General features: G+C 39.5%; 1 protein-coding gene across 5 annotated transcripts in view; it reads right to left on the minus strand.

The window, feature by feature from the left end:
* Window positions 1-25,068, minus strand: part of lama2 (laminin, alpha 2) — a 159,554-nt gene that overhangs the window by 103,742 nt on the left and 30,744 nt on the right. For all 5 annotated transcript variants that reach the window (XM_061704863.1, XM_061704862.1, XM_061704860.1 and 2 more), the window contains exons 4-14: window positions 20,162-20,213; window positions 19,007-19,197; window positions 14,522-14,701; window positions 12,636-12,725; window positions 10,469-10,586; window positions 7,909-8,087; window positions 7,719-7,818; window positions 6,448-6,505; window positions 5,687-5,789; window positions 4,499-4,639; window positions 2,192-2,356 (exon numbers count right to left, since the gene is read on the minus strand). In XM_061704863.1, the coding sequence (XP_061560847.1) occupies window positions 2,192-2,356; window positions 4,499-4,639; window positions 5,687-5,789; window positions 6,448-6,505; window positions 7,719-7,818; window positions 7,909-8,087; window positions 10,469-10,586; window positions 12,636-12,725; window positions 14,522-14,701; window positions 19,007-19,197; window positions 20,162-20,213 (1,377 nt within the window). The remainder of the gene's footprint in view (window positions 1-2,191; window positions 2,357-4,498; window positions 4,640-5,686; window positions 5,790-6,447; window positions 6,506-7,718; window positions 7,819-7,908; window positions 8,088-10,468; window positions 10,587-12,635; window positions 12,726-14,521; window positions 14,702-19,006; window positions 19,198-20,161; window positions 20,214-25,068) is intronic.

Consider the following 25,068-nt stretch of genomic DNA (forward strand, 5'->3'; position numbering starts at 1 on the left):
TGTCTGACTTTTTGTTTTGGCAGGCTGTCTTTGTTTACCCAGGCCTTTTTCCTTGTTAAGATCATTGTGGCGGTGTGACATCACGCTATTCTTGTAGCTCAGGGGTGAGGAATCATTTTCCTATCAGGGGCAATTTTAGTATTTCAAAAGTCCTTCAAGTGTCACACTAAATGTTCTTGTGATATAGTATGAGCATTGGTGTTGCTTTTTAAAAATATATTTTTTTTTGTGCATTTTATAAAACTTTGTCTGATGTTTTATTTCTGTTATTTTACAATCAAACCATACTGATGGGCAACAGGCTCCCAACCCCTGGTAGAACTGAATGTTCACAATGGCAAACTGTAATGTTGCTCATTGGTGAAAAGAGACTTTCAAGGGACAAATCTGTGTGAGTTTGTGTTTGCGTGCTATGAGAAAAACAAAATTTATTACGGAGTTCAACAGGCAAAAACACTCTTTACTCTAAAAGAGACAGAAAGAGTGAGCGGGATACAGAAGCAGAAGAGCTGATGGGAGATCGAGAGGCATGATTAAGGAACATGAGGAGAGAAAATGGGAGTCCTGGAGAGACAGAGTGAGTTAGACGAGGGGGCCCACAAAAAGAAATGGATGGAGGGATGGTTGGAGGGATGAAGGGGAAGAAGTACAGACAAATAAATGAAATGACAAGCCAGGGCCTGCGGGTGGTGAAGTAATGAAATGCAGCAGCAATCTCTTCCTCGAAGCCATGACACCCAGACAAACCTCACAGGCAGTCTGCTGTAGAACAACAACTTCACTTCACAAGCATGGACTCCAGCTATTTGCCAGCGCAAGTGTTAACGTCTAATCATGGCTACACTGACAAAAGAAAACGAGGCACACGTTCAAATAGTTGACATTAGCAGAAGCAGATCCAGAGAAGTAGCGCTGGGGGGAGGCAGGAATCCCAGCAGGATATGCTCTCTCACAATGCGTGGTATCTTCACACCATTCATCCTTAGATCACGCACACATTTGTTTGTGCAAGTCAATCCTAATGATGCAGCCTTGGGTCAGATATTACACATTTGCATCACAGACCCACGTGGGAGCTGACCAACTTTTCTTTTTTTTTTTACAAATTATTGACCACTCTCAAGTGCTGAAAATGGTGCTGCTTTAAAGATGCAGTGTTATATAATGGCTCAACAAAAGTGACGATTTTAGACATGCGAGGATTACAGCCAGTGATATGAATGTATAATTGCCTCCTCATACTTTTTTTGTACTATACACAACTGTCCCTGGATTTCATTGTTATTATATCAACATATTGAATTTGAAATCAGAAATTATGTAAAATAGTGACAAACAAATATGAATACTATTGTTCCAAATTACTGTAATTGTATCCATTCCTGTATGTTAAAGGTTCCATGCCACACCTATATTTTTGAAATTCTGCTCTGACCGACTGGGCTAAGTCCTGAGGCAGAACCACTTTCCTGAAGGCATCCACCTACGGCGTTTCATCTCTTTAAATGGACCGTCATGCCATCTTAATTAACATTGTACAGCACTATACTATGTGATAAATGTTGGCCACCTGACATCCATTGCAGCCTGAAAGGGGGATCCCTCTATCTGTGGTCCCTTCTCAAGCTTTCTTCTTTTCTCCCTAAATGGGGTTTTGAGTTTTTCCTTCCCTGGTTGGAGGGGGGAGGTAGGGGGGTTTAGATCAGAGCTTGTTGTCAATCTTTGTCAACTGTGGGCCTGTGAAGCCCTATGAGACTCTTTTGTGATTAATGGCTATAGAAATAACTTTGACTTGACTTTATTTTTTTCATAAGCTTTGACACCCTTTTATGGGTTGGAGTTCAAGTTTACACTAATGTGTTGTGCTTTTTCTTGGTCTTTTTTGTTTATTTCTTCAAAATGCCACCACTGAAGGCTCACAATGATGGCAAAAAAGGTTTCTATAGTCCGGAAATTATATTCTCATCTGCTTAGTAAAATCGCCAAAGAGTAGAATGCAATCCACTGAAGAATGAACTACGAGTGAATGCATCCCTCACTCAAAGTAACGGATGACTAATGTTAGAAGTGGTTACCTACTTTTTTCACACTTACTGTTCATCACAGTTAAAATGCCTTAATGTTAAACGCTCCCATTGTATATGGACTTGCATTATGATAGATTTAACTACGCGGTATGTCTTCCTCTCACCTTGTTTCCCAGGTATGATTCAGGTGCATTCCAGTAGTAAGCGGAGCCAAGGTTGTCCACAACATCTGCATGGTGGACACTTAGATATTGAGGTGTCTCTCTGTGAATAGGCCACACTGTCCGTCCTGAATCTCCACTCAGGTACCAGCCAGCCAGTGTGCTCTCCTGTGCAACAGACATTCAAAAAGACGGACAATGTTCATTATTGAGTTCTTTAATTCAGTTATTCCCAACCACTGTGCTCAGGTACATCAATGTAGCAATGTGACAAGATTAACCAAAAATGACTTTCTGTCAAAATGTTGAGTCTGGTCGGAATGAACACTTCAATCTGAGTACAACACAGCAAGAATTTTGAAAATAAGATGATGCATTCCTGAGAAATTCAGTTTTTCCCCTCTTTGGGGTTGTTTTTGTGTGATATCACCCCAAAATCTGATCAAGAAATGCCTTCAAATTGGAATACAAAAGTATGAATTCATTATTTCACAACATATCTCTTAAACCCTTTCATTTCGGCATCTACACTGGGAACCCCGATTGGCTGACAATTTTCAGTTAAAAATATCCATCAATGCTTTCGGATAGGCTCTACTTAAATAGCGCAAATTTAACATTATGCGTGAAAAGGGCAGTGTGGGCAGCAAAATAGGTCATGTACTTTAGTCATCTATTGTTTTTTCCTGAATTTTTTTGTTTTGGAGGATTTTAGAAGCGTTTGAAGTGCTCATGACATGTTTTTTAGAAAATTCCACAAAAACGGCGCTCACTTGTCACGTTGTTAATCAATGTGTTGCGCGAGATCATCAAGTGTGCAGTGGGAAATTGTCCAATTAGTTGGTCCAAAATTATTATTTATTTACGACAAATAATATATCGATGCCAGCGACATATAGTGACAGGCAGAACAATTAAATGCTTTTCCACTAGGTGGCAGTAGGTAAAATACATATATTACCTGTTGGCATTCATACCACACATAATAATAGCTTAGTGTTTAACTAAAACAGGCACAGATTTTGACCTGAGTAAATAAATTTGTGAGTAAATTGAACCAAAATCATGATTATTTCGTAATATGTACAGTACTTTTTGTGAGAATTTTGTCAGGTGGTGTGTCGTGGGATTATTTTAATGTAAAATATGTGCCTTGGCTCAATAAAGGTTGGGAACACAGCTTTAATTTATTTAAAAAAAAAAAAAAAGGCAGCAGAACACAGACCTCTGAAGTTGAAGGACACTTGGATCGACACTAAATTGCATACCTTCATAGATGCCCACTTGCTGCATATACCTAAATGCCTATGACAACTAATAAACAAAAGGCTATCAAAACATAAGCTCCTTGGCATAGGTAACGATGATGCTTTGTTTCCAAAGCCACTTACCGACATGAAGTGTCGGTAAGTGGAAATCCAATAATATTCTATGCAAGACTTTTTGGCCTTTACAAGTGCTGTATTGAACTCAAATTATGTTTTAAGATTCTGTCACACGTCAGCCTGTCAGTGTGTGTGTGTGTGTGTGTGTGTGTGTGTGTGTGTGTGTGTGTGTGTGTGAGGAACACCTCAGACACACATCTGTCATGCGATTAACCTGACCTTGGCTTACCCTTTTGAACACACGCACGCACACACGCACACCCTATCAGTGTCTAAATCAAAGCTGTCATTCTGTCAACGTCCCCTCGTCCCATCCCCCGCCTGTCAGTCAAAAACTGTTTTCCTCTTTTCACCTCTCTTCCCCTCTCTCATCTTCTTTTATCCTGTCTCCACTTTCCTCATTTCTCTCTTCAGTTACACACTCACCCTCAATTTACGCTTTCCAATATTTGGAGTTAAAAACAAAATGGAGGCCATTGTCATCCAATACCTGGATGAGTTTTGATCAGGTGTTTTCCTGGGCTCGTCGTATAACCGTTAAGTGGTGGACGGTTGGCATTCACCTTGGTTTTCATACTGTATGCGATAAATGTATTGCCCAAAACATGCAGTGTTTTGGGCAATACAATGCAAAAAAAAAAAAAACAGCCAGCAAAACTCAACTGATTTGAGTGAAAATGGCTTCATCCCTGTCTCCAGTTCCTCTCTCTTCCTTTATGTTCCAATCTGCCTTTCCACTGTAATAATAACCTCACTTATCTAACTTAGCAGCTGTCTGTGTCTGCACTTGGATCGTACAAAGACTGAACTGCAGTTAAATACCCGCTGCGGATTCTTTCGCCTCCCCCTCAGTATTGAACAATGTTTACTTGTGAAAGCCAGAAAGGCAGATAATCCTAATCATAGTTTGTGTGTCATTTCTTACATTCTGATAAACCCACATGGAGGCAGAGCACTGGCTCGCTACGCCCATACAAGAGCATTTCTCGCAGCCACGCAGATTGTCACGCTGGAGATTGAAGAAGCCCAGTTTGCAGCGGCCACAATTCTCTCCCTCCACATTCTCCTGTTGGAAAAAGAAGAAAGACAATGAGACAATGTTCCCTGTGAGCACAGGGAAAGATATTTATAAGGCCATTCATCCATACTTTATGTTACTGTTTTGATGGAAGATGTTTTAGTCAAGGACAAAATCGACTTTTAATCCTCATTTTAGCCACAAGAGGAAGAAGCTAAATTTTACCAGCCATCCATCTATTTACTGTAGGGCATAAGCGACTCATCCCACTATTCTATTGATAGGCATATAGTCAACTTTTGACTGTACGTATGCATAACAAATCACAAGCTCAAATCAGAAAATCATTTTGAGAGATACATCCATCCATTTTCTATACTTCTTATCCTCACTAGGGTCGTGGGCGTGCTGGATGGAGCCTATCCCAGCTATTTTCGGGCAAAAGGCGGGGTAATCCCCGAACTGGTCGCCAGCCAATCGCAGGGCACATGTAAACAAAAAAAAAACATTCGCGCTCACATTCACACCTACAGGCAATTTAGAGTCTTCAATCAACCTACCACGCAATTTTTAAACCACACACATTTTTATTTTTAACATTTTTATTTCTTCATTTATTTTTTTATCTGTGCTTGGGAGTGACAGCCTCTGGGTATTGGGGCACATGGAACCCCCACCATCTATACAAAAGGCAGAAAGGAGCATATGCCACTACACTACCAGTGAAAATCCCATCCCAAGTAAAAAGAAAACGCTTTCATGTTTTAAAGCTGCGTTTCTCACCCTATTGGAAATATTGTTTCATCATAGGTTAACCATATTGTCTGCTATATGGATGTTCAGGCTGACTGATAGAAGGTTCTTAATAGAATCAAAGATGAAAAATGTAACCATTTACTGTGTATAAAAAAAAAAAATCATCCCTCAGTTTTTAATACATAAACAGAAAAGAAATGACACCCTACTTGCCTTCCATGACTTCTTTATGTTTTTATTGTGCTACATTGTCCAACAGAAAAATAACATAACATAACATAACTGCAATAAATGGTCTTGATAGTTATTATTTGTGGGTGTGGGTGTGTGTTTGCTGACCTTGCACATGCAGGGTGAAGTACACGGGTCACTGTTGCTGCTTCCCTCGATGCTGCAGTTACATGGCTGACAGTCTGGGTAGCCCATATAACCAATTGCACACCTAAAGACAAATGGATTTAATAACACAAAAGATGAAGGTGATGAGTATTAAAAAAGGACTCCATAGCCGGTAGATCACAGGGTCAATCCTCCTGATAGTGGCCCCCACTCAAAAGCAGAGTTGTTACAGGACTTCTGGTGTAGAACAAACAGCTGACTTTGCAAAGCAGGTAAGCATGCATGCATGTGTAACACGCATCTCAGAGGAAACATTGCACATAATTAACTGGCAACAGAGACTTGCCCATTAAAAATGAGTTGACTACGCTGCCTTTTTTACTCGCCTTAATTGTGGGCTGACTGGTTTATAGGAAAAAAGATTATCTGATTTAAGACGACAGAATAAATTTGAATAATTACGCCTGGGAAGTCACCGCATGAGCGAAATAATGCTACAACATGCAGTGACGGAAACAAGGCAATGAAAAGACGATATAAGTGAACAAAATTAAAATCAAATGCAGCATCTATTTAGTGGGCTTAAAAGGTCATCTCAACTACAGCATATTGGTAAATAACTAATAATTAATAAATAGTTTTAATGAAAACTTTTAAAGCAATTTTCAAACACTAATTGGAACAGACAACAGCTGAAAGGTTCAGCTCACCTGTCACAATATGTGAGTGTCTCTGTGTGTGTATGTATGTGTGTGTGTTACCTGTCACATCGCAGACCGCCAAAACCTTCCTTACAACGGCATGACCCTGGTGGCTGAGCTGTCAGTCAAACACACGCAGGCACGCACGCACACACACAAACACACAAGTGTGTAAGGGTAAAGGGTTCTCTGTTTGAAGTGTCTGCAACTTAAAAAAGGTATTAGGGTATATCAGTCATGTTAAAAAAATCTGCTAAAGCCAAAAAAAATACTAATTCAGCCCAATTCAGCCAAATTGTACCGCATTTTGTTTTTTAAAAAAAAAGTCCTAAAATGTCATTTTTTTGATGAGTTCAACCAACAATGATTGAATTTGCACTATTAGCAATCTGTTAAGTCATTTTTGAGTAATCCCTTAAAACTACTGTAACAAACAGAGATATAAACATAACTTTGTTGGCGAAGTTAATAGCGCAAATAACGTAATAAGTATAAATAGTTCAAGAAATCCCATGAAGGAAAAGAATGCATGTCATATCATAATTTGGAATTAGAAAAAGTATGGAAAAAGTATTTAAAGAAAATACATGGAAAATGATTGATACTGTCGATGTATAATGAAACTCATGCAAGTCCAGTTTGTGATAATTTGGAGTTATCATGTAATGAATGTTCATATTTTCTATTTTCTGGAAGACTGTATGTTAACATCCAATAGAAACATGTTCACTTATTTCACTTGACATGTTTTCAACAAGTACTGCACATCCACAACATAGACAAGAATAAAAGAATATAAATTAATCATAAAAAAAATAGGAATAAAATGTGCTAGACAGACATACAGTGGACCCTACACCTATATTTGAGGTACCGGTATGTCTTATTTAACCAATGTGTACTCTGGTATGGCCATTAAGAATATGAAATGATGTATTCATCACCATCTGTACAATGAATAAAGGTTTTGTGATATCTGGGCTGGAACAGCTTTAGTCTATGGGCATTTTTTTTAATATATAAAACAATATGTGCCTATGAACTGAGATAATTACTACTTGTTTTTGTTTCCTAATGGAAAACAGAAGGTGTCCATTTGTATTATGTGAATAATGCCCCCGGTGTCTGATTAGGGCTCAGCTTCTATTAGGACAGCCTCTATTTGAGGAAATTATTTCCTACAACCGTTTCAAAATCCAACTGTATCAGAGGTTAACCACTACACCGGAATGGATTGTGTTGAATGTAATTGCAATGTACACATACATGGTTTTCATTGGAAACGAACAATATCTAAAGACAGACGAGAGAGAGTAAGTATTATTGCATACAAGGTGTCGCCCGGCTTGAGTCCTCAACACAGGACTGGCCATGAGAACCATGTGAGTCACATGAGCAAGGGATGCAGGGGCTTTCCTCCTCAGCGTTCACCTTGACAGGAGACAAAGACCAATATTTAACATTTACTCATTGACTCTTTCTCATATACTCGAATGGTGAATTCCACTAGAAGCAACCTACTCCAGCAGGTCTGTAGTAGCCGGGAACACAACTCTGACAGTTGATACCATCTGTGTTGCCACGGCATGAAATACACACTCCACCCCCTCGGTATTGGCCGTGGAGGTCCAGGCTGAGCGATAGGTCTGCTACAGTCTGATTAAAGTAGCATTCCTCAGCCTTCCCATGGCAGTTACACTCTAAAAGCAAGGACAGAGGGGGGTTTGGTCATACAGCAATTGGTTGCACACTGCTGAACTCCCCATCATACATCAGCCTATTAACACGATTCATTTGTTTCAGAGTCATCAACCCCTGTTTCATTTCTCTGGGTTGCATGTTTTTTTTTGTGGTTGTTTTTTTTGCTTTAGGCATTACATACAGCATGTGAGGAGGATTTTTTAATTGTGTCTTGTATTTTATAGTGGAAGCTGAATTCCACATAGTGGTTCTCCACAAACTATGTCACTGACGGTAAGTTGTGTAAAAAGGATGCTTGCTGCAAATGATCACAGTCTTTTGCTATTTAATGACACTCACTTTTGGAGATGTCGGTTTCTGCCAATATACAATCTCCTGTCTGTTAATGTGCTCACAGCTATTTTTCATGTAAATAAGAAAACTGTTTTGTTTTATAGCCTGCTAACTAGGTCGCATTTAGCACCTCATGTTCTCCTTGTGACGTCCTTAATTCAGTCACATATTTAGTGACTGTCTTCTGTGTTTGTGTGTGTCTTCGCTGAGTATGTGGAATGAAATGTAAATGTGATACTTTTTAAGATAACAAATTTTATCACTGTGTAATCTTGAGGGTGCTGTTTGACCTGTTTCACGCATTGCAATTGGCTGGCGACCAGTCCAGGGTGTGCCCAATGTTAATTGGGATAGGCTCCAGGTCAGCCACAACCCCAATAAGGACAAGCGCTACAGAAAATAGGTGGATGGACGTAAGGAATGCAGCTGATTGACATGTAGGTATCTTTCATTAAAGTGCTTGATATTAGTATAGCAACTAGCAGTCCCTCTGGAACTGTAATATGGGCGAAAAACCACAAGTAGAAAGAGAAAAAAAGCAAAGCAAGCAAAAAAATGGATGCATACAAAACAACTGCTAAGCGTGTCAAATGTCTTGAAAAGAATGCAAATGTGCAGCATCTAATCATCTACATTAGAAAAGCAATTTATTGCCCAAGGATTTGGCCCTCGAATCCCACACTCTCTTCACCCATGCACATCCATGTGTGGTTGGCTTATACATTAATGCAAATATCACAGTCCTATGATTAGCTGGCTCGCAGCCTCCTCCCACTGTTTATGCATAATCAATGAGACCTACAGCACTCATCAGTGTCACACATCAGCCTGATGGAATAATAGCAGGGAGGAAGACAACGGCTGGTTTGATCTTAAGATCGATAAAGGGCCACGCTCTGGGTTTGATCTCGCGGTTGGCACTGCTACCGCTGTGAGAAGACCTTGCCAGGCTTTGCAAAGTATTACATCTGGCAACCACATCGCCTGGACGTCAGCATTTTCGTGGGTTGCCATTCAACAGCTTGTCCACCCCCAGCTTTTGATCACTTCTAACAAGGGTTTTTTTAAAGGTGGTGACAATGCACTTGACTCATGCCATGTTGTTTCCTTTAATGTTGTGATCAGCCATTGTTAAGTTGGACTCTTCTAATGATCATTTGTTGCCTCAGTGTTGTTGTGTCAGAGGGATTTGGGCTTACTTGTGAAAAGTTATATCATGGAAGAAACAACAGAAACTTTTTTTCATCACAATATTCTATTATTAAGCCACATTTATGGGCAGCAATTTCCCTCTTCACGTTGCCTACTTGTAGACTATCCTAATCATAACACACGAATAGGTAAGTTGCACTTGGATAAATTATTTTGTCTTTGTAACATAATTTGAAATCTCAACATATATATTTATTCAATTTCACAACATTTTAACTACAGAGTCAATGTCATTAAAATACAGTTTACAGATTAATCTGTGCTGCCCTTACCATTGGAATGTGATTGTTTAGTTGTAATACCTTTTTGTTACATACCAGTGGCTTTCAAACTGTGTTCCCTGGATTCCCAGGGATCTGCAATCTGTCACTTGGGGTTGCGGTATATTTTTTTGTCATATCATTAAAAAAAAAAAAAAAAAAAACCTATGTACACTACCGGTCAGAGGTTTTAGAACACCCCAATTTTTGCACCTTTTTTTAAATTGAAATTTCTCATTTTACCCTGAAATGAAAGCACAGACCAAATAGACTATTCAAGTTACAAAAGATATCATGGAATCAATCTACAAACAAAAATGTATTCTGAACCTTTGACTCATTAAAGTAGCCGCTTTGGGCAGATATAACAGCTGAACGAACACACTTGAGGCATTATCTTGTTTCTATAGTTCACACCAATGAATAGCTTGAAAACTGAAACTGAAACTGAAAAATAATGTCCATTTCAGAATTATACTAAAGGCACAGTTCTTTAGACTTTAACTTTCTTTGCTTGTTTGTTTGTTTGTTTGTTTGTTTGCTTGCTTGCTTTTTCATGTGGTGCACCAACTTACGCTCACAAACGTGTCGAGTGACGAAAGTTCCAGCCATCCATGCTTGTTGGTGGTAACCAGGGCAACAACGATCGCAACTCTCTCCGCATGTGTTGTGTTCACATTCACAGCTAAACTTCTGCATGGACACACAGATATTAAAGAATGTTAATCAGACAGAACCAAACATGGGTTAATTGCAAGAATTTCTGCCTGCGACATGGTTGTTCCAAAGTTAAATGAAATATCTTTACATTTCAGAGTAGCTACCTGAATCTATCAAACGCCTAAGGATGTCAGAATATGTTGTCTTCTGTATATTTAAAGTCAAAGTAAATAAATACAGTATAACATCCAGCATCAAATAACTCAAACATGCAGTAAAGACCTTTTGTCTAACCTTTGAGGTTGCGTTTCTCCATAATCATATATGTGATATTCAGTTGTTAAGAAAACAGTGAAGGAAATGTGGCTTCATGTGGCTGAACAACAATCAATTCAATGTTCAAATAGATGGCTGCAAAAGGTAATTACCAGAATTTGTAAGTGGCCTATCAAACAATGTATTCACAAGGGAGTGCAATAAAAGGATCTTGTTTCCCTTCCCACATTATCAGCTGGTAACAAATGGGTTCACTACCACCTTCCTGAGAGAAAAGAAATCATAACACAGTTGGAGCACAATACTCCAATAGAAGACATCTGCCAATTTAGAGGCTTAGTAATTCAATTTAGTACTTTCTGTAAATTGGTTGATGAGGAGAGGCTGCCAGATTGAACAGAGTACAATAGCGCATCACGGGCCAAGTTTGGTTATTTTGGCACGAGTCAGTTTCCCACCGGCTTTTATCTGATACAAAATGCTCCAGCTCTTGGCTCCATGCGGCTTTTGTGCTGAGTACGCATCCTAACAGATGTTCTGTGGACAATCAGTAACAAATCAGCTCACAGGTCTCCATCGTATCTGCCCTCTGAACATCTGCCCAGGATTTAACCACAAGGACGGGTGACCGTGTAGAAGAGCCAATATATTGTACTGAATAAACAAGCCATATTGTAGATTATATATACTGTTTTGACCAAGGTTTTTATGTTCATGTTCACATTCGTTTTTTTAGGAAAGAAAATAAAATACTGTATTTATTTGTATTTATTTTTTGCCACAATGGAGGGATAAGCATGTTGTTGTTTGGAAGAATATTGGGAGAAATTGCTGCCATCTGATTCAAGACAAACAGTATTTTGGAAATCCATCCAAACCTGAAAGCCTCTTAGACATTGTGTATGATGATTATGATCATCATCATTATCATGATCATGTTTTGTTAAGCGCTTATTTTGGCTGGGGACCCAACTTGGTAACTAACTGTATTCTAGGTGAAACATAATATGTTTCCTTTGCCAGTAAGCAAAAAAACTAAATAAATGTGAATATGAAAACAAATAATGAAATATGGACCATTGGTATCGTAGTGCTTCACATAGCTGTGACTTTAGCAGCAGAGGTGGGACCAAGTCCAACTCAAAACGGTATGTGAAATTAAATGATGGAATGAGCAAACCTAAAGCTGGCTATTAAATCAACACATCACTCTCTATAGTGATAATTAAATAATTTTAAAAGTATTGAAATATTCTCCAATAACTATAATCTGTGTAGCGATAGATAAATTATGCATTCTGTGAAGGAAATTAATATATTCCAATGTATGTATAAATGAATCATAATTAATGATGGACCAATGCATAATATTTAAATACGCATATTTCCCCCCCCCCTTTGACTTGGGGATATATGTAGATTGTGGTGGAAAGATCTGAAAAAATCTACAAAAGAGCTGGCACACCATACACAAATGACATCACTTAATTCAATGACATCATCAGTTTAAGAGAGAAACACAATTGTCGCATCGGGGTAAGGCTTGTTTCAGCCTGAGGACATGTGCAGGACAAGAGGCCACGAATGTGTGAGAAAAAGCATGAAAGATCAGGTGTCTGCTATCAAACACTCGACTGTTTGAACTGACAAGCCAGACAACACCTGTGTCCCCTGTAGGAAAAGGTTTGATATCATGCCGGCACGTAACAAGCTCAAAGCTTGAGGCTACTTGATTTTTTTTTAAACATGTTATTATAAGAAGCTATGTTATCTTGACATGCATATGAGGGAGTTCAGTGGTTTTACCTTGGTAACACTGTTGAGTGGACAGGCCTTTGCATGACCATAACAGATGCACATCCCTCCGACCGAAATATCCTTAATGGAGTAGTAGTACTGAGGAGGAACAACATGAGCACATTCATGAGTGTGCAGACAAATTGATGTGATGACATCCCACCTTTAAAGTAACAATACGTAAAAATAATTTACCTTGAAGTAGCACCTTTAATGAAAACAATAGCCTCTCGTCATTGCTTTGTGAGTCATTCTGGCTTACGAAAGTCCATCCATCCATTTTCTGAGCCGCTTCTCCTCACTAGGGTCGCGGGCGTGCTGGAGCCTATCCCAGCTATCATCGGGCAGGAGGCAGGGTACACCCTGAATTGGTTGCCAGCCAATCGCAGGGCACATACAAACAAACAACCATTTGCACTCACATTCACACCTGCGGGCAATTTAGAGTTGTCAATTAACCTACCATGCATGTTTTTGGGATGTGGGAGGAAACCGGAGTGCCCGGAGGAAACCCACGCAGGCACGGGGAGAACATGCAAACTCCACACAGGAGGGGACGGGGATTGAACCCCGCACCTCAGAACTGTGAGGCTGACGCTCTAACCAGTCGGCCACCGTCATTTAAAATATTTGTGGAGCAATCAGGACCACCTTATAACTTGTGTTTGGAATTGAGATTCATTGGCTTGACATCACATGACCCTACACTCCCTTCCTAAAGTAGTGGATCAGGGAGGCCAACTTCTTTACTTTTTCTGTAGACTGAAAACATTTGTGTTTGACATCAAAATACAAATATATTATATTTGTCTGATATTTACATTTGTTTGATTATCTTAAACATTAAAGTGGGGAAATCATGCAAAAACATAACAATTTGAGAAGGGGGCCAATACTTTTTCACGGCAATGTATATACATAGACATTAAGCGCTATTTATTGTTTGAAACAAATTCATGTAATAAGGCACATCAGGCAACAAAACACATCTGACTATCACATGTTCGAAGATTTTTGCTCACATGACAAATGGGTGGATTTGGACAAAAAGTGCTCGAAGATCAATACCTGGAAATATGTTGCTATGTCTTTAGAAGTTAAATTCAAATGTGATCAGTCCATGGTGAAATATAAATGAATTGGCCTCACGGTTCGAATAATTCTGGAGGAGAGTATGTCCGTCATTACAATTTCATTTTGCATGCAGAAAGTTACGTACATGTTGGTGCACAGTGGAACCCCCGAATACCCGCGGTTCTGGGATTTTTTCTTTTCTTTATTCTTTTTGTTTAGGGGGGAACCAACCCCAAAAGCGCTTATTGGAGGTTTATCCCCACTTATTCAATAATTTTTGGGGTAAAAAAACAAAACAAAAAATGTGCAATGCAATTTGGATTTTCACTATTTGCGGTCCGGCCCGGTCCCTTTCCCCCATAAATAGCGGGGCTGGGGGCTGTATTCAACAGCTCTTCGCTCCTGAGTGAATTATCAATAAATAAAACACGAATACAGAATAAACATTATATGTTTCAACCAATATATAGAACAGAAGTGCAAGTCTTATACAAACAGTCAATCTCTTGAGCTCATAAGCTTGTTACCGCAGCAAATTAGTATTTAGCACGATTAAAACAATACACTAACCAATACAGTGGAACCTCGATTGAACGGACCCGGAACCAACGGACTTCTGAGTTAATGGACAGAAAATCTAATTTCTTTAATGGCTTTATATTTCCCTACATTGAAAAATAAAAATTGCTGGTAAGATATATTGAAATATACTATCATAAAGTTTCATTAGAACCGTCGTTACAACTTAAAATCCCTTTCCAGATTGACAGATATATGTGCCCACATGAGAGGGATGAAACAAGATGTATCGTCAGCCTTACCCGTCTTGTCACAATGGGATCGATATCTTTGGGGTCATGCAGTGTCAGCGTCATGAGGTCTGCATTGAGCGTTCTGATCCTCTGAAAGACCAGTCTGATGTAGCGTGCTGAGGTGAAGTTCAGCAGGGTCGGGGAAGGGTCATCCGCACTGGGACGACCATTGATTAAAGAAGTGTGGATCTATACGAGGGAAAGATGGATAAATAGTGATGTGGAACAAATGAATGAAACAAGGCAAACATTAAAGGTGGATAAAGTCTGTTACAGTGACAGAGGTGAAAGGCTTCTTGGGTAACAGATTGGTAAGAGGGAAAAGGACAGTCGCCAGAAAACACACACACACATCTACTGTACTCGACTTTAAATCCCCCCTACAATCTTGTAATTTTTGTCAGTTGGCTGGCATTAGAAAACACTCTCAGCATGATGCAGTCCAGTTATACACAACTACAACCACAATAAAAACTTAAATGAAATGTTAAATGAACACCCCTCGGATAGCATCAATCAAAAGCGAAATTATCTTTATAAAAAAAATTTTTTTTTTTGGTTCTCTGGTTTGGTACCTCATTGAATTATTGTTTTAGATGTACTGTAAGTGACCTGTGGGTGGGATTGATTGAATTCATTTAATTAAGTTCAAGAGATATGCAGGGAGAGCCATGTGATTATAGTGCGTTGTGGTAAGAACAGGTGGTATTGGTGATCGTGGTGGGTTGGTGCAGTCTACAGAAGCTTCAACATGTCACAAAGAAAGGTACACACTGAAACTTTCCCTTTTCTGACAAGAGCACACTGTCAAGATATAGCTAGCATATGCGGTGGTTACTATAGTATGGGAAATCTCCAAACAAGCATTAAAGTCACATTGAAAAAGTTTCCACTCAACTTTAATCGTAATAACTGAATGATAAAAGCGAAATACCTGTCATCTACAACGTTACACAATACCGCCAAATGTATCTTGAAAGACCTCATCAAATCTCGCGAGTAAGCATTGAAAGGATTAGGGTGTTTTGCTTTCTTCTTTCCTGTGAATATTCTCATCCATCCAAGTCATTTCATTCTCAGGGCAATTAATCAATTGCAACTGGACGGCAGAACAGTCGTGTTGCGATTGACGCAATACCCTGAGAATGCTTTCTTCTTCGGCATTTTTGTGGCTGTTTGCGTCACTGAAGGTAGTAAGGGAGTGGTAAGAGAAGAAGAATATCCCCTAGAAGTTACTGTGAAGTAAGCAGATTGCCAAGTGTCTCTGAATGTTTCAGTGCCATGAAAAGTTGAGATGATCGCCTGGAGCCATGTAGATGACTGAGCAGAAGTGTTAGCGCTGTTAAGCGATGTTCAGCGCTGTTATTATTATTAGCACTGTTATGTATATTCTTGTAGGTTTCCGGTTCCTGATTTAGCATTAGTTTGACTTGAATCTTTATGTGTACAAATGACTTTGATTGGGATATTCTGTGACTGGTGCTGTGTATTTATGTCCCATTTGTCAGATGCACTGAGTGAAGATATTAGCCGGCATTAGCTTCACTAGCTGTCGGTGTTATTGTTTTTAACAGATTAACATTAGATTTGTTTACTTCTGATACGACTTGTATGGCAACAATTAAAACATTGTCAGTAGTTAAAGATTTTATGGCAACAAATTATCCATCTATCAATTGTCTATCTCAACTGACTTTGGGCAAGTGGCGGGGTACACACTGGACTGGTCGCCAGCCAATCACAGGGTACATATAGACAAGCATTTACACCTAACGACAATTTAGAGTCCTTAAAGAACCTAAAATGCATCTTTTGAGGAATGTGGAAGGAGGCCAGAGTACCAGCAAAAAAAAACAAGCAAGCATGCGAAGAACCGGCAACATGCATAGCATTCAAATTATATTTGATGTCAATAGGAGTTTTTGTTTTTATTTGGAAATTGAACAGATTATGGTCACACTTTAAGATAAAGTTGTGTGAGTAGAACTGTAAATTTAAGGACAGTTTTTATGCGCTACCACGGTTTACATAATTCTATACGTACAGCATAGAATGAGAATTATTTGCTGTCCAGTAAGAGCAATGTCAACAAGCAGCCACACAGTAAGAGAGGGGAGAACTTCTGTCAGCCTGTCTCACTAATGTGGCCAAAAGCAACATTTGGCATCTGCCAAAAAGTTGTCAATTGTGCCAAGAGTGTGTGTGTGGCAAGGGGGGGAATACTTGATGGGTGCAAGCTGCACACTTGGAAGTAACGAAGGAGATGGCTGTGTAGGTGTGAACGTGTTATGAGTGACACTGTGCGTGTGTGCGGATACATGTGTGGTGTGTGTGTGTGTGTGTGTGCGTGGGTGGGTGTGTGTGGGTGTGTATTTAAGTGTATTTGCGTGTGTTTGTGTGTGAGACACATAGCCTCTGACTCATTATAGTTGCACTGTGATCAGACGGCTAGGGAGCTGTCAAACACAAGCGCGCATGCACACACGGCACATTCAGACTCCTCCGTTACTTGCAGCTCTTGACATCTTCTCGCTCACACACCCTCCAGTGCTCTCCCACAGGACACACACACACACACACATATAGAGGACAAACACACTAGAAAAACACACAAACACTCACACCCTAGGGAAATGTGCACACATATCCAGAAAGGCAACTACAATTAGAAGCCTGTGTAGGAAATGTAGATGTGTGTGTGTGTGTATCCTAAAGCATTCCGTTCATTAATGTCAGTTAAGAACGCTATTTCACTTTTGAATGCACATACACACACAGACACGCACAGACATGCACACACATTATTGTAGCTAACACTAATAATCAAGCAACCACTATCGTCATAATTATTTTACTTGTGCATTAAAATTTGACTGACTGAAATAATGACAGTTTTAATTATCACATCAAAAACATTCGTTTTTTAAATGTTTTTTATGCCTTCTGTCCACCCTGGTGAGAAAAACAAAGACAGCACAACGATTACTTCATTCAATACACATAATCTATATGTGAATATTGATGCTTAAAAGCGAGAAGCTAATCTTTAGCAGAAACATAAAACTACGGATCAATAATGCAGGTAATATAGTTACACAAAACAGAACAATAATTGTCTTAATGGGTATGGTTAATGAATGATGTTTTGATGATGATGTTTTGAGGCTGTAGATTGGCTGTCTCGCACTAATATGGTCTGATGCCCATTTACCTCCACAAACCTTTGCGTGAGCTTCTTGAGTTGTCTTGCATGGCAAAACTTCACTCACATTTTCCATTTTCTGTACCGCTTATCCTCACTAGGGTCGCGGGCCTGAACTGGCCGCCACCCAATCGCAGGGCACATATGAACAAACAACCATCCGCACTCACATTCACACCTACAGGCAATTTAGAGTCTTCAATCAACCTACCACGCATGGTTTTGGGGATGTGGGAGGAAACCGGAGTGCCCGGAGAAAACTCACTCACATGTTGTGCACCATACTCCTGTGTGCACACTGTAATAACTTGCAGCACACGATAAGAAAATATTGATTTAAAAAAAAAAATCACCTGTCTGGTCTTTCGGTTCATAGAAGCTGTGAGGGCAAGAAAAAGTACATCTAAAACATATACTGACAGCAATGGACACAGTGTTTTACGAGGAAAATGATCTGTCAGTAATAATATTGTGTTAAGCAATGTTTACACCAAGAGATACAGTTCAATTCAGCTCGCAACAGTACGTTTTGAAAAAGCAAACCTTGTCAGGATCCTGTCAGGATCAGATGTGCAGGCAGGATGTCAATAGTTGTGTTTTAGATAAGTTAAGCTAGATACTCTCCGGCTTAACATTTTTATAACAACCGGTTCCACACAATTGCATTTGGTCAGTTCAAAATGGAAAAATTAAGTTGTTCTTCGAATAACTTAATTTGTGTGTGCGTGTGTGCATGTCTGTGTGCATGTGAGTGTGTTCTTCAACAGTTTAGTGTGGCATGATATGAATGTGACACAGTCTTTTCTAACCGACTGTCCAATTGTCTTTTTATATCACACCAGAAGCCGATGTCGTTATCTAATTATCTGCTTGCAGGATGCTGCGTCTCTGTATAAAAGCACTCAGAGCTGCGGCAATACCCCACCTTTGCCGGGTTTTGTTTGAAAGCCACATTTGACTGATTACTGGATTTCTGTTATGGGTAGGATGCTTCTACAGTATTTAGCAGGATCAGAATCAGAATCAGATCTCTGAGTAAACAAGTTCCATAGTTGACAATGGATTTGTTTTTCTTCATGGCATTTGGCTGATATAACAATAAAATGTTCTTATTCTATATCTGTTGTAGCTGAATATAATTGAAAAGAGGCAATTATCTGTAATTGTTCAAATGATGTGACTTGTGCCACCCTTTTGGTACTGTACCACCATGTTTGGTGTATAATCAGTAGAATAATATAACTCATCATGGCATCTGTCTATCAAACTGTAACATAAACAACAGACATTACCTCTCCATTTTCCAAAGGGTGAATCTTGGAATAGAAAGCTGTGCAGATAACTTCATCATCTCTAGTATACGATGGCGGTCCGGTCCTTGGATTCATGTTGAACCTTGTCAGGCACTCCGTCTCTGTGAGGGCGAAGAACTGCCACGGTTCAAAGGTCACACCATCTATTGAACGCTCCAAGATCCAGTTACCTGCAGAGAGAAATATTTAAGTGAAATGAGCGCATTCATAAGTGCATGTTTGGGGTGGAAATACATCATAAACTGACATAAGTATGACCTACACCCTGTTACCAGGTTCTATGATATTTTATTGTATTCCCAAACTCAGGAAGGTATATGGTGAATCCTAACTCATCAGTGGTATAACAGCAAGTGTTGAAATAACCAATGTCTGATTATTGCAGTTATCAGCAAAGCTTGTACAAACACAACTCCTGAGAATAACATTAGCATTAATGCTAGTGCTAACACAACATGTCCACCAATAGTATAGACCAACAAAGTAGATTATCCAAGGTCATACTACACGTCTACATATTGTCGCTTTAATCGATTTTAGTTTGATCTCAATTGCATCCATCCATCCATTTTCTGTACCGCTTATCCTCACTAGGGTCGCCGTGGGGGTGCTGGAGCCTATCCCAGCTATCTTCGGGCGAGAGGCGGGGTACACCCTGAACTGGCCGCCAGCCAATCGCAGGGCACATATGAACAAACAACCATTCACACTCACATTCACACCTATGGGCAATTTAGAGTCTTCAATCAACCTACAATGCATATTTGTGGGATGTGGGAGGAAACCGGAGTGCCCGGAGAAAACCCACGCAGGCACGGGGAGAACATGCACGCTCTAGACACGTGAGGCCGGGATTTTAACCCCGGTCCTCAGAACTGTGAGGCGGACTTGCTAACCAGTCGCTCACTGTGCCGCTCCCAGTTGCATGTTATGGATAATTGAATTTAATAAATTGAAAAAAAAGACCCCTGTTGGATTGGATTATGGAATTTTTCCTGAAATGTTTTATTGTGCTTATATACTGTACCTTCTCGTGTACTGTATGTTGTCCAGGTTGCATGTCAGAATCAAAGCAGTGTGGAAATGTGAACGTGTGAGGCTGTTTGAATAGTAATGATGTAGTGGAACGCTTACCCGGGCGAGGCGAGTTGGCAGCCTTAATGATCACGTAGGCTATCTGGAAAACCTGACAATATAAAAAAAGATTAATGATTGAAACTGACACATTTACACTAGACTGTTATTTAAGCACACTTGTATTTACATATGGACAAAAATGACTGTATCTCTCTGAAGAAAATAGGGAGAAGCCAGTTCACCATTAGTGGCATGTCTACAGTACATAAACACTTGCACTTAAGACTATAATAATTTCTCAAAGGGACATTGGTGTTGGAGGGGCTTCCTTGGCTGAGATAGATGTCTTTCTCTAGACTGAGAAAGAGGTTCTAGAGGTTCCAGTTTAAATCTCCGTAATCCTATTAAAGTATCCATCCACCCATCCATTTTCCATATCATTGCGCAAAATTAAGACATCCAAACTGCCCAGTTGAACAAAAACATAATGTAAGCGTCCTAAAGATCTAAAGTACATTAATGAGAATGGTCATTCAATGGGCGGCACGGTGACCGACTGGTTAGACCGTCAGCCTCACAGTTCTGAGGACCGGGGTTCAATCCCCGGCCGCGCCTGTGTGGAGTTTGCATGTTCTCCCCGTGCCTGCGTGGGTTTTCTCTGAGCACTCCGGTTTCCTCCCACATCCCAAAAAAACATGCATGCTAGGTTAATTGACAACTCTAAATTGCCCGTAGGTGTGAATGTGAGTGCGAATGGTTATTTGTTTGTATGTTCCCTGCGATTGGCTGGCTACCAGTTCAGGGTGTACCCCGCCTCCTGCCCGTTGATAGCTGGGATAGGCTCCAGCACGCCCGCGACCCTCGTGAGGAGAAGCGGCTCAGAAAATGGATGGATGGATGGATGGATGGGGTCATTCAATGTTATAAACACCATATGTAGGCTAATATACAACAAGTCTAAATTTAATTCACTCCAAATGAGTGATATGGGCAGCAGTGTCATATTGCAGTGATCAGAACATCCATTGTGTGTGTGTCCTGTGTGGTTTTGTGTGTGAGTGTGAAAGAACAGTACATTTCAGAGTAACCTGATAGGAGTTACTCAAAGCCCTTACAAAAGAGTGACTTTTACATGTATTCACACCAAATAGAAGCTATAGACTGTACGGCACATCAAATTCTGTGCTTTGATCAGACAACATTGAGGAAAAGGATTTACTTCTAAGTCGAAGAATCAACATAGCATCAACAAAGCAACAACAAATGACACTCTCTTATAGCTTATAACAAAACAAGTAAAAATGATTATCTTACGTTGTATAAGCTCCAATCCAACAGGCTAAATTACAATGTTCATTGTTTTGAAACTGACGAACTGTTTCTAAATCTTGCATTTGAGGATCCTGTCTTGTTAAGGAATATTGGACCTGTTTCACCTAGCGTATGTAAGTTTGTTAAAATTTCTTTTGAGAAGATTCTTGAGGGGAAAAATATCTAATGCTAGATTTACACTACATGGCTCAAGTGACAATTCATTTTGAGTGGCACTATTTGGATATGAATCATGGCTGCCTACAGAGGAAAAATAAATAAATAAGAACCGCATGGAACCGGACATCTTCAGATCAGATCTCTTCCACATGTGGATAAATATTAATGATGTATTGCTAGCTACCGATGCAAGTTCAGTGTCAATTACAGCTGGGCGTCATCGAAATACACTGACGTGTAATGTACACAATCCTGCGTTTTCCAAAGTCAATACAAAAAAATATCTTCAAAACATCCCATCTAAATTACAGCAAAAGAATGAAACATTGAATATGGTCTAAAATATGTCACATTAGAGGTGTGTTGACCATGATATAAGCAAAATAAGTCATACTGTATTGCCAAAGGCGGCCAGTGGCGTAATGTGGGGATACCCTCATTTAAATCATTGGTGGGAAGAATCAGCCCAGGCCAAATAAATGCAACGTTTATTATTGGTATTATTTATGTATCATAGTCTTGAGATTTCACTTCCCGGTGTTGATGCTCATGTACGAAGTTATACGTTTGTGCCCAAATTTCATTTGTTCTATCTGTGTAAACAGGATTATGTCATTGAAATATACATGTAAATAGACAATCAAACTGTATTTTTGTGGAGTGTTTTTAAGAAAACACAACCTAAATTGGAGAATGCTAATCACTCCTTGAAACTGTTAGTTGGACCTTAATATCTTATTCATAGTGTGTGGTGGTTGCATGTTCTCCCTGTGGCAGCATGGGTTTTCTCCAGGTACTCCGGCTTGACTCTCACATAACCGCCGATTTTCTGAATGTGTGTGTGTGAATGGTTGTTTGAGATTGGTTGTACCACCCCTCTCGCCTGAAGTCAGCTGAGATAGACTCCAGCACACCCCTGACCAACACACACTAAAGAAAATGTATGGATGCTTCCCTGAATTGTGAGTGCCTACCCCACTATGTAAATGAAATAATACATTTGAAATACTCTCACTGACATTTAAAATACGGAGTTCCTATGGATGGATTGAACTGGATTCTATGGATTTATTCAAATATTTTGTTTAGTTACCTAAACACAAAAGATATATTGAGACACAAATATATTGAGACGCTCTTTAATTAATTAATTAAGGTTCATAAAGTCATACTCGGGTCAGTTTGGTGTGAGAGAACTTGAGTCCTGACCCACCCCGAAGTAGAACAGAGATTGTTTGTTAGCCAGGCCCTCTCCCCCAACATCAATGACACGGGACCTTAAAAATGTTCTCCTGGATTAATGGATATAAAAAATTGCATCTTGCAACCATCTTGTCCAGAGTCTTCCCAGAAGACAGATATCTGCAAAGGAGGGGACCATATTTTTTAACTTGTCATTACTGCTACATCAAACCAGCTAAGTACATAGTGGACACATGACACACTTGACATTCTCTACATATAGATGTACAGTAATAGGTTGAATCCTAACAGTCATAAAGGTGGATGGACTGTTTTAAAAGATACCTCAAACACATCTGGATGCTCTTATTAAAGAGACAAAAAAATAAGTTCCCAGATGAAATCATCTGTTCTTGTTTTTCTCACTGATGTTATTAAAATGAACTGCTATCGAAGGAATAGCCATCACTGACAACTACAAGTTTGTTCATATTTAAATATGACAGTCCAACAATGAATTCATTGTCACAACGTACTCAAACATTTTCTCACAGTCCTTATATAAAAGCAAAAAATGGCGCTTTCCCGAATATTTAAGCATCAGGGTTTGTTTTGCTTCTCCAGCTGACCATTTAAGGCCTGCATCCAGTGCAATTGGGTAGCCTGCCATTAAATGGACTGTGAGGAATTCCGGTGGTCTCTGTGAGCTTTGGACAAATAATTTGGGAGGAACAGTTGGCGTTTAAACATTACCGATAGGCATATGCTAGAATCTTTGTTGGTTTAAAAAAAATGGAAAGATACTAATAATGTGACTTGGAAATTAATTGTTAAAAGACCAAAAGGGCAACCCAGAGAGTTAATTGGGAGAATGAGGGCAGTCATATAAGTGAAGTGGGTTCTGGGATGCTAACATAAAAACATGAGAGAAGGTGACAGGTGCATATGCCACAAGACAGAGCCTAAAAATTTACTCTCACTGGAAATGTGGTAACATCTCACTGGACTATTAAAAAGGTTTTTGGCCCACTTCTTAATCGTGTGACTCGTCCAATTTTCTTGCCTGCCAAACTTTCAAACAAGAAAGTAGCAGATATTCACTGGAGTCATCTTATTGCCCTGTTTATACACAGAGACATTTTAAATGCCGCAGTTCTGTGTATAACAGAATGTGGGAAAACATTAAAATGGAACTCTCTGCATTGAAGAAAAAATACACAACTAAAAATGTTTTGTTAGTGTTTTCCACATCTGCTTTAATAATGAAGAGACTGCAGAAGAGCAAGACAGCGACAGAGAGATAAAGGCCTCTGGATCAAACAGATTAGAAAAAGGGGAAATGTTCTGTGTGTGTTTGTCTGTACACTTAAAGACATTAAAATGTATATGTGCCAACAAACCTAACTTGGTAGGAATTTGGCCTTAAGCTTTTAAATAGTCTACTGCGCAAAACAACAGATGTTGCAATCTCTCACAGTCTTGCTTTGGCCTGAGCTGCTGTCACATGCGGGATCTCACACCTAGAAAAGTACTCGAAAAAAAACTCTTATAGTCCAAATGCTGAAATAAGAGACTGGTTCAATGATGGTTTTGAGACTGACTTTTCATAAGCAGGGTATATTGTTACTTGAATGCGATTAGTTATATTCCAAATTGTTGTCATTGAAATGTAGTGTGTTACAGTATTTTTTTTTTTTTTCAAAACAGCTGCAGAACAATGACTTGGCATTCTAAATTACTGAAAAATGGTAATCATAGCAAATGTATTATCTTTAAAAAAAAATCAGGGATTGGTACTTTCCATTGGAATTTTATAATTGATCACAAAATCAAATTATCCATCGATCCATTCTCTGTACTGTTTATCCTCACTCGGTTTGCGGGTGTGCACGAGCCTATCCCAGCTAACTATGGACAACCGGCGAGGTACACCCTGAACAGGTTGTCAGCCAATCGCAGGGCACATACAGTATAGACAAACACGTGACTGTATCTAACTAATGATTGACATGGAGACCGCCCAGTAATTACTGAACAGTGGATGAAAGTCAAACTACTGACAGTACAGTCAGTCTCTGCAGGAAGGTGGGACTTTACAGAGGCACAAGCCACTATCGAGCAGAACAAGAACAACAACAACAACAACATCCTGGGGTAAGAAGCGGATGCGTCCCAGGAAAAGAGAATGGTCACCATTAGCTTTGTAGCACGCATGACTGAGATACTGAGTAATTGTATAATATTAAAGAAATTTCATTAGTAATTGCTTGCATTACTGTCAATTTAGAATC

The sequence above is a fragment of the Phycodurus eques genome, chromosome 18 (genome assembly GCF_024500275.1).
Source record: "Phycodurus eques isolate BA_2022a chromosome 18, UOR_Pequ_1.1, whole genome shotgun sequence".
Classification (NCBI taxonomy): Eukaryota; Metazoa; Chordata; class Actinopteri; order Syngnathiformes; family Syngnathidae; genus Phycodurus; species Phycodurus eques.